At 41.9% G+C, this 10,969-nt stretch overlaps 1 protein-coding gene across 1 annotated transcript in view; it reads left to right on the forward strand.

Annotated features, from left to right (window-relative positions):
- COL2A1 (collagen type II alpha 1 chain) overlaps positions 1-5,986 on the forward strand; it is a 79,842-nt gene extending 73,856 nt beyond the window's left edge. Inside the window, exons 51-54 of the mRNA XM_087925421.1 lie at positions 891-1,179; positions 2,692-2,879; positions 3,502-3,744; positions 5,678-5,986. Coding sequence (XP_087781547.1) covers positions 891-1,179; positions 2,692-2,879; positions 3,502-3,744; positions 5,678-5,824 — 867 coding nt within the window. The 3' untranslated portion in view covers positions 5,825-5,986. The remainder of the gene's footprint in view (positions 1-890; positions 1,180-2,691; positions 2,880-3,501; positions 3,745-5,677) is intronic.
- Positions 5,987-10,969: the final 4,983 nt, after the last annotated feature.

Below are 10,969 nucleotides of genomic sequence, written 5' to 3' on the forward strand. Positions count from 1 at the left end.
TATAGGGGCAGTGTGAAAAACGGTCATAAGTCAGCTCTTTCAGTGCCCTTGTAACTTCAAACCATTACTAAATGAATGGTTGTAAGTTGGGTCTACCTGTAATGGAAATAAAAAAGTACAAGACATTACATAAAGGATGTTGGCTTTTTTTTTCCTTGGGGAATTAATTGAAGGACAAGCTGTTTTGTATGAATGTTATTATTCTATGAATAAAAAATAACGTGGGGCTGTAATATGTTGAAATGTTTATATTTATTTGCTCGTTACTTATTTTAAATATAAACTATCTTATTCTAAAAAGCATTTCTAATTAGAGACTAGCAATTATATGCCATTTTCACATAGCACACCAAGCTCTGTTTTAATCATGATTTTTTGGAGAGAGAAAAAACTAGAAAAATGTCTTGCATACAAGCAGAATAACCATGGGGGTCAACTTATTTTCCAAAGCACCAGAAGGCAAGACAAGAAACAATGGATGGAAGCTAATTAAGGAAAGAAGCAACCTAGAATTAAGGACAAACTTCCTAACAGTGAGGACAATTAATCAGTAGAACAGCTTTGCATCCAGAAATCGTGGGAGGAAGTTTTCACTGGAAGTTTTTAAGAAGAGACTGGAGACCTGTCTGAAATATTATGGAGTCTCCTGCTGGAGCAGAGGACTGGACTAGAAGACTTCCAGGATCCCTTCCAGCTCTATTCTGATAGAGATAGATGATAGATAGATAGATAGATAGATAGATAGATAGATAGATAGATAGATAGATAGATAGATAGATAGATAGATAGATAGATAGATAGATAGATAGATAGATAGATAGATAGATAGAGACAGATTTCTGTTCCAAGGCAAATCTGTTAGAACAGTCTCCTTTCCTCTTCTCTGACAGGGTCCTCCTGGCAACCCTGGCCCCCCTGGCCCTCCTGGCCCCCCTGGAGCTGGGATTGATATGTCCGCCTTCGCTGGCCTCGGCCAGACTGAGAAAGGCCCTGATCCAATGCGCTACATGCGATCTGATCAGGCTTTCAGCAACCTGCAACAGCATGACGTTGAAGTCGATGCCACCCTGAAGAATCTCAACAACCAGATTGAAAGCATCCGAAACCCTGAGGGCAGTAAGAAGAACCCAGCTCGAACCTGTCGCGATCTGAAACTATGCCATCCTGACTGGAAGAGCGGTGAGTGTCCAGGTGGAGCGCCCCTGCCTGATTTGGGGTGGACTGCCCATCCCAGCTCCACGAATGGGGAAAGCATAATGGAACGTCACGTGACAGCAATATGATGCCACGAGTTTGACACCCGTGTTGTAAACCATTTAAAGAGGGCTATAAAGCACTATGGAGTGTTATATATGTCTTAAGTGCTGTAGGTCACATTGATCTACATTACTGAAGATATGAGAGATACTGTGCCTTGCTGGGCATGGTCCTTTCCTTGAATGTCACTGGAAACCATATGTACTAGAGAGAATGATAGATAAAACCTAGCTCTCCTTCCCTATGCTCAGATGCCCAATCTTAGAGGCACAATTATCAGAGTAAATCAAGCAACATAACCTAAAAATGATAGGCTACAGTTCAAAATATTAACATGTAATTTGGAATCTTTAATCACTGAATATTCTAATGGTGATATTCATACTATTTTCTTCCATAGGTAGTAAGTAAACATTAGAGATATGTTTATAAATCAGTATATTGGATGAAGCTAAACCTTTCAAAAACCTTTTAAGATCTACCTTTCAGATTTCCCAGTTGAAATTGATATTTCAGCCTTTATCTTTCCATTTTTTTACATTCATATCCTGATTACTAATATATTTCATTCCACTATGGAAATTATAATTCAATTAGTTAGACATCTGGTACATTAGACATCTGAGGCTACCCATTGGATAGGAAAATAGCCAGTGCAGTGCAAGAAAAAAAATTATAACCAAGTGTGACCAAAAAAATGGAATATATATTTACGAGGACCCAGACTGTTGGGGGGGCAATATGCTGACACTGTAAACTGCTTAGAAAGCACCGTGAAGCGGTATATAAGTCTAAGTGCTATTGCCAGGGGTGGGCTGCTACCGGTTTTCACCAGTTCAGATGAACCAGATGTTAATTTTACATCTGGTTCACCGAACCAGTAGTTGCAACTAGCTGACTGGCCCTCCCTACCCCTGCCCTTCCCAGGAGTCTCCACACAACCAGTTTTGGATCCCAAGTAAGTGCAGGGCCCTCACGGAGGCTCGGAGAGGGCAAAAAACAGGCCTCCTGAGGGCTCTGGAAGGCCAGAAACAGGCCCATTTGCTGCACTGGCCCTTTTTCAGAGAGCTTCCAGAGCCCAGAAAGGGAGGAAATGAGCCTCCCGGAGACCTGAGGAAAGCCTCCGGAGTCGGGAACGGGAAAACGGGTCTTTTCCAAGCTTGTTTCCAGCCTCCAGAACCCAGAGAGGCCGTTTTCACCCTCCTGGAGGCTCTAGGAAAACCGCTGGAGCCCGGGTAAGGCGAAAAACGCTCCCCCACCACCATGGTGCGGGTGGCCGACTAGGCCACCCCCACCATGGCCATGCCCCCACCAGCCACCAGGCAGAGAACCAGTTGCTAAAATTTTTGAAGCCCGCCCAGCTATTGTTATGCATGTAAAACCAGAGGAGAGAGACATAACATACACTTGTAAGTAACTGTTTCCCTTTTATAGGTGATTATTGGATTGACCCCAACCAGGGCTGCACTTTGGATGCCATAAAAGTTTTCTGCAACATGGAGACTGGCGAGTCCTGTGTCTATCCGAAGCCAAAGAGCATTCCCAGGAAGAATTGGTGGACAAGCAAAAACAAGGAGAAAAAGCACATCTGGTTTGGAGAAAGCATCAATGGAGGATTTCACGTGAGTAATCATAATCAATAACTGCCTTTTGCATTGATTAGACAGATTTGGAGAGAGAGCTAATGATCTGGGAGCATTCCAGTTCCCCTTTCTCAGCTTCTCTGAGTTAACAAACACAACTTCGTTTAGTAACTGCAGTTTCACTGTAACACCGTGTGAAGGAAGAGTCCTGAATCACATAGCCTCGATTCCATGTGTCAACCCTGAATGATGCCACACAACGGCTGGGGGGGCGGGGGGGGGATAGTTAGATGGGTTTTGTAGCCAAAATGATAAAACTTTCCTGTGGGAACCCAAGGACATTCCCACAGGTGGTTGGCCAGAGGAGGGGGTGAAGTAACCAAGCAACCAGCCAGCTCCTGGATTGGACAGCGTGACCAGTCACTTGGGGGGAAAGGGGGAAACTTATTTTTAATTAGGTGAAAGCCATGGGAACTTTTAGAGTCATCTTTCACCAGTTGTGCCAATATGATCTACCCAATAAAACTGTTCTTTGAGGAATCTGCCTGCCTCGGAGCTCTAATTTCCTTGGGTGAATTACTTGGGAGGCTGACACCATGCTTTTATCCTCTTGGCCATCGCTTTCCATGTCCTAATGGCCTTTTGCCTTGTCCTTTTCCAGTTTAGCTACGGGGATGACAGCTTGGCTCCTAACACTGCCAACATCCAGATGACTTTCCTGCGGCTCCTGTCTTCCGAAGGCTCACAAAATCTCACCTACCACTGCAAGAACAGTGTTGCCTACATGGAGGCAGCATCCGGCAACCTTAAGAAAGCTCTCCTGATACAGGGATCTAATGATGTGGAGATGAGAGCTGAGGGCAACAGCAGGTTTACCTACACCGCCTTGCAGGATGGATGTACTGTAAGTAGAGAGAAAGCAACTGTGGTTTATTGGGGGTTATTGATAGAAGCACTGTTAGATAGAAAGAAAGCAACCGTGACTGAAATGGTACAGGGCTTCCTGCCAGAGCGGGGTTTTGGACTAGAAGATCTCTCAGATCCCCTCCTTGTCTCTTTTATTCTAAATTATTTATTGGGGGTTAGAGTTCTGCCTAACTGGGTGGCATCATGCCCTCATTTTGGAGAGCATAAAATGGGAAGAAATTGCAGCATTATGTAGAGCAAATTTCTAATCATAGTTTTACACACTTCTAAAATAATGATTTTTGAACTCTGATCTTGATGATGGGTTATTTTATTTACTTAACATGGGGCTAATTGCTATCAAGAAAGTAAATACAAATACTACGCAATTGTTTGATTCAAGGGCAAGAGATCACAGTGACAGTACCAGGCTTAGCCTGTTGATCAAAGAGAGTAGCAGAGATTCCCATTTCAGCCAAGTAGCCAGTTATATTTTTTTTGCTGCAGTTGGAGATCATTCTGGGTAATTCTGAGTAGGATTTTTTTTTTTAAGTGATGCAAGCTTTATAGCTAAATCAGAATGACGGTTTTAGTCATCCTAGGAACAGGGAAAGCCTCGCAGCCAGCAAGCCCATCAGGAGGAGGTGAAATTCGAACACGTGTGCTCTGTATATGTGTAGAGGGGAAAAAGTCAGAAGGCGGTGATCTCCCATTAGAAGTTTCTTCGATAGAGTGACAGACATGGAAATGACACAGAGTAAATCTTAAATCTAGGTCTACGCTCTATTGCCTGCTTGTGGTTCAGGTGGGCTGAGGTATCAGTGCCCCCGAGTTCACACTTCCAACATAAAAAGTTGCATCTCAAAGAGATGAAATTTAAACTGCATGCATGGTCTGCTCTTATGGGCTATACTGCCGGGTTAATATTTGAAATGTGCTACATGTAGCCCTTGCTTAATGACTAGCTTTTGACAGAAAGCCCCCCAAAAGATATTTACAACCTGGCTCCAGGGTTCCAACTGCTGTGTACACCCTCCGCAGTCACGTGATCAGAGTTTGGTTGCTTGGCAACTGCCTTGCCTTTGCAGCCAGTTGCAGCATTCTGAAGAAACGTGACACAATTTATGATGTTTTTTTGGCCAGAAACTGGCCTTCTCAGCAGGTATCTGGCAAACAAACACCCATGGAAATGCATCGGCGTGTTTAATGACCGCAGTGTTATTCACTTAACAACTGCCATAAAAAAGGTTGTAGATTTTAGTAAGTTACATGGGTGCCTTGATTTAGGCCTATCATGACTTACGATGGCTCCCATTATGATCATAAGTTGGAAGATTACCTGTATTGGGCAAGTTATAGTAGATTATATCCGATTGAAAGGAAGAAGAGGCAATTCTGAATCCAGTTCTGTAGGGAGGTCTTCTCTGGATCATATTACATCCTCTGTCTTGCCCAAGTTACCAAAAAGGAGTCAAAAGTATATAAAGCCAGAGAGATTTGTTCTAGTATTTGAAATCTGCCACGACATTATTTTATTCATCAGAGCAGACAGGGCATAGGTATTCCATCAACCTACCCTGTCTGAAAATATAAGTATTCAAGAGAACACTTAGAACCTAATCTTCCAGAATGCCATAACCTTCTAGAATGCCATAACCTTCTAGAACACCACACCAAATCCATGAGCAGGTGATGTGACGTCACCCTTCAGAAATACATTGCAAGCAAAACAGGACATCATAATTCCCCATTCGGATTTTTGAAATATTGATGCTACCATAAAATTCCAGTGATTTGAAATTAGATATGGCCAGTCTATGCATGCCATGCCTATCCAGGGGCACTGTTCATTATCCAAGTACCTCATTGAAACTGGAGTATAAAGCTCTTAAGTAATGCATCCTTGTATGTGTCTGTTTTCACCATTCCAGAAACACACCGGCAAGTGGGGGAAGACAATCATCGAGTATCGATCTCAGAAGACTTCACGCCTGCCCATCATTGACATTGCGCCTATGGACATTGGTGGTGCCGATCAGGAATTTGGTGTTGACATTGGCCCCGTGTGCTTTTTGTAAAAGGAGAAAAAAGCCTAAAATCAATATTTTTTTACCGACCCAAGTACTTCCCAATCACTTTTAGGACTTCTGCACTGAATGGCTGAACCAAACTCCTCCCTCCCCCCCAAAAAAACCTTTTTTGCTTACATTTTTGGACTCTCTTATCAGTTTCTGTGGCCCACCATTGCTTGAGTAGATCACAAAGCCAGCATAAGAAAGAAAGAAGGAAGGAACAACTAATAATGCTATTATTTATTTATTGTCTTCCTAGAGGGCCTTTCTTGGGTCAGGTGGTGATAGGAAGCTCACAAGCATATATGAAGGGTCCTCCCCTCCAAGTTGCTGATGTCCCCAATCCTGGTTGTAGCCAAATCTTCTCCCCACTCCATTCCAAGTGCGTATCAAAGCAAGATTACTGTGTACAATACTAAAGATGGTGCTATTATTGTTAAAACAAGTCTGTATTTTTTAACATCAATTGATATAAAAACCTTCGTTGGAAAGTAACAAGTTGGTCTGATTATTCTTGTTTTTGGTCTCTGAGTCCGAATTCTATCGGCCAGTGCCTCAACTTTATATTTTCCTTTTTGTAAAATCAAATCAGCCATAGGGTCAGTGTTTAAACTTCTCTGGTATTCATGTTAACTTGCCCCAGAAAACAAAAGCAACCCCTTCCTCTCTCCCAATGATATACCTTATATACCAGAGAGGAGATCTGCATTTTGGAAGAAAGAATACTGTTTTTCCACTTAAGTGACGGTGCTAATTGTCAGCTCTCCTATTGTCAGCTCCCTTGTTTGATAAGACTTAGTTGAGCACCAACATTTTCTTAAAAGTATTGCTGACATTAGTTTGTAAAGCGATACTACCAGTTCTAGCTGACTGTAAGCATAAACTAAACTTGTTTTCAATTATATAGTCCTCAATTGGCCTACCCCTACCCCCCTAAAATTAAGAAAAACAAAATGAGTCATGCACTCACCCTTCCTACATGAATAATATATGTGTAGCACAGACTGTGAGGGCAGACAGAGCACTGTTGCATGACCAGAAGAAAATAGGTGATTGTTGAATTTTCTAGCATTGAAATGCATAGCAAAGGACACCGTGAATATTTACCTACCTCCTAAAAGTGAACATGCCATTCTCCAGTTTGGATAACAATGTCTGGAAATGCACTCAAAAGGTTAGTGCCAAACCGAGTGTTGACCCATTGAAACAAACAGGATTTTGGTTCCATCTGATCAGCATCTTTATTTCAATATCCAAAAATGGCTAGTTTTAATTCCAACCTGTATTTAATAACCGATACTGTACACACACACCTCCCACACAACCTTATACAAAACAATAGAATATATTGTGACACATCATACCAAAAAGGGTTAAAGGGGAGTTGGACGATCCATCAACATCTCTTAAGAGACTTTCAGAGTTATTAAATACTAACAGTCTGGCCCACCACCTCATTTTATGAATTCAAAACTCACAGCTTTGGCAATATATGGTCATGGGGTGGTGTGGGATAGGGGTTTCATCAGCTGCCTACTCTAACTTCAGACTTCATGAAGAGACTCAGGTGCTGGATACCTCTGAGTCTCCATATCTCCATATAGGTCTTTTCAGCACATTACAGGAAGGACTGATAAGTGCTTTAGTCATCTCTGTCTTCTAGAAGGAAGTAGGATGAAAAGCAGTAGTTGTTATATTTTCCAGAAGCTTCTTTTTGGCTACATCCTTATTTTGGATATAGGTGAAAGTGTACATACTTTCCATTCTTTTTGAACTTCTGGAAACACAAATCTATTTATCAAAAAATAGAACTCCCGACTATTATAATTGCCACTAGGGATGCTTGGAAGTATCAAATGTTTCCCAGTTAGAAAACTGGAAAGAACTTGGTTATTTTTGCAGATTGATCACAGTATCAGGGATGAGTAATACTCTCACAAGGCCGAGCATCTGCTGGTCTTCCTGTCTCCAGAACTGTTATTGGCATAAACAGCCTCTCATAGTGTGAGATTAACTATACTGCAGAAGCTTCACACAGATGGGGATTCATATAAAGTTAGGATGGAGTTAACCTTCAATAGCAGGCGTGGGAGTACAGACAATAAGGAATTGAAGACATACTAACTGCAGGATTGGCTGCTGCCTGCATGCCAGTCAGCGGTGATGTAGGGGGAAAAATTGTCCCTTCAAGTCAATTTTGATTCTTGACAAATGCCCCCTGCAGTCTTTTTGGCAGCATTTTTCAGAAGCGGCTTGCCAGTGCCTTCTTTGCTTTGCCTCTATTATCTTCCTTTTAAACAATAATCCTTGTCATTGCGATACATCCTGGATCATGAAGAAATCCGTCTGCGGAGTGTCTAATTATAGGCTGGACTGAAACTGCTGATGTTGCATTTGTGTGACCCCGTAGACTTAATGCCCTATTTCTATCTTGCCTCTTGGTGTCCAGACAGGATTCTTACTTGTTCCCAACAGCCAAACGTTGGCTATTGTATGATACCACTTTGCTCACAACGCGATCGTGTTTGGAAAGGGAGGACATGACACTCTCCCACTTTCCAAGACGTTCCTTCCATGCACTCTTATAAACTTCTTCCCCATTGCTCAAGAACAGAAAATTCTGCCCCATTGCTTAAAAAGCACATTTTAAGGCCGAATCCTCAGCTTTTTGATCCAGCACACATTGTGTAGAAAGCCATGGGATTGATTGTTTTCCATCAGAAACAAGGGCAAAGAAGGAATGGATAAAATTTGTCAGAAATGGTTTAGGGTCTCCTGCCTGGGCGGGGGGATTGGACTAGATAACCTACAAGGTCTCTTCCAACTCTGATTATCTGTTAAATCTGTTAAAAGCAGCATTGTTTGGGCCGAATTCTGCCTTCTTCTCGTGCCCTTTCAGGAACAAGAACAAGAACAAAAAGGCTTCTTTGATAGCATCCTTCCTTTTGGCTAGTGGGCCTATAGACAGAATTTGGGAATGAGAAAATTACCTGAGCTCTAGGCATATTCATTTCACTCCTTTCCAGGAAGAAGGCACTTACTTTAAAACAGAGGTCTTCAAACTTGGTGTCACTAGTCCAATAAAGAACGGATTGGAGCCGAGACAGCTAGGATGTGATACGACCATATTCTTTCACTTGCCTAGTGTTATCACATGGACGCCATAATGAATATTTGTCAAATAACTAACATCGGCTTCCTGACAAGGAGTGGTGTAATAATAATGATTCATGGCTGGATGTCAAGGGGGTGATGATGTAATAATGATAAGAAATAAATGAGAGTATATGGACTCATCGAATAGGGGAAAGGTGCAGTTACCATATTTCTTTAATTTAAGGATACCGGATGTTAGGCAGTGAAGCCAGGCGGAAGGTGGTTATAGTAATTATGTTGTTATCCAGAGTATAACATGTATAAAAACAGCTCTGGGTTGCAACGAAACCCAGAGTTGATTTTAAACATAATTTGATCACTGTTACCTGTTGTTGTGCATGAAGGTCCAAGAAGGACTGGTCTGGTTGGAACTAATGTGGGAATAGGAAGGGGTGTACAAGGAATTGTGACCAACAATAACAGGGGTCATTTAAACCTAAGGTGTTTTTATTGTAACATATTAGGACACAGGGCATTTGAATGCCCTACGATAGATACAGGACGTATGAAGCAAACAGCGAGGGGTCCTTCTGGAAATGTTTCACAAATTGGATAGAGTGGCAGGGGAGTTAGTAGTCGTGAAAAATCACAGGGTGTCACACAACAAGAACCATCTGTAGCTCTGGCCACATGAGAGATGAAACAATACAGTGAACTGCAGCAGCCGAGAGTTGTGTCGGGACTGTATGATAGTGGTGACAACAGCCAAGAAGACACCATGGTAAGCTCTCCTGTTAGACCATTTATAATACCCATAGTATTAGATAATGTAGGGATTAGAGGCCGATATGGAGCATTGATAGATACCGGATGTACCAGATGTCTGATTAGTCAACATGTGGTAGATGAACTGCATGTACCATTAGAACCCTTTCCTACCACCATAAAGTTTGAGCAGCTTGATGGGTCATTGTTAGGGGGAGTGCCAGCTCTGATGATGACCGTTCCTATTCAATTAGAAATTGGAACCCATTGGGAACGATTAAGATTCATTGTGGTATCGGAAATGCAAGAGGCAGTTATTTTAGGTTTAGTAATGGTTGGATCGTTGGAAACCCACCATTTGGTGGGAAGATGGTTTTAGACAGCTGAGTCTGTGGTGGTTCTGGGGACCAGAACCACCACAACAAGAACCAGAAGTACAACAGCAGAGTTTAAGGGTGGAGCCCATTAGTTTACTAGATGAACATAGAAGTTCCTCTTTTCCATCAGTTTATCAGGATTTGGCGGAAGTATTTAGTGAGAAAAAGTGTGAGATTCTACCACCGCATCGCCCAACAGATTGTGCTGTCGAACTGATTCCAGGGGCAAAATTGCCAAAACCCTGAATGTATGCAATGACACCGAAAGAAATGACAGAAATGAGGAACTTTCTGGACAAAAAGCTTGGGGATTTATTAAAGCCGGACGATCGCAAATAGCTGCCCCTGTACTATTCCGAGAAAAAAAAAGATGGTGGCCTACATTTGTGTGTTGATTTTAGAGGACTTAACGTGGTCTGTGTCAATAACCTGTACCCGTTACCATTAATCAGTGAGTTGTTGGCTACCCTATCAACTGGACATTTCTTTACTAAATTAGACTTGCGCGAGGCATATTATCAGGATGAATGGAAAACAACATTCAATTGTCCCCTCGGAAGCTATCATTTCCAAGTAATGCCTTTTGGATTACAAGGGACCTCTCAGTGTTCATGCAACTTATTAATGGTGTACTACAGGAACATTTATACCGTGGGGTGCTAGAATATTTGGATGATATACTTATTTACACAAAAACTATGGAAAAACACATACAATTGATGAGGAGTGTATTAACTAAATTATTGAATGCCAAATTATATATCAAATTATCTAAGTGTGAGTGCCATTGTGTGAAACTAGATTACCTGGGATACCAAATCTCTAATGCAGGATTGGAGATGGATCCCATGAAGGTAAAAACTGTAATGGAATAGAAAAGCCCACAAACAAGAAGACAGGTACAAAGTTTTTT

This window comes from Pseudonaja textilis, chromosome 2 (genome assembly GCF_049901715.1).
Source record: "Pseudonaja textilis isolate UNSWEBS1 chromosome 2, rPseTex1.2, whole genome shotgun sequence".
In the NCBI taxonomy this organism is placed as follows: Eukaryota; Metazoa; Chordata; class Lepidosauria; order Squamata; family Elapidae; genus Pseudonaja; species Pseudonaja textilis.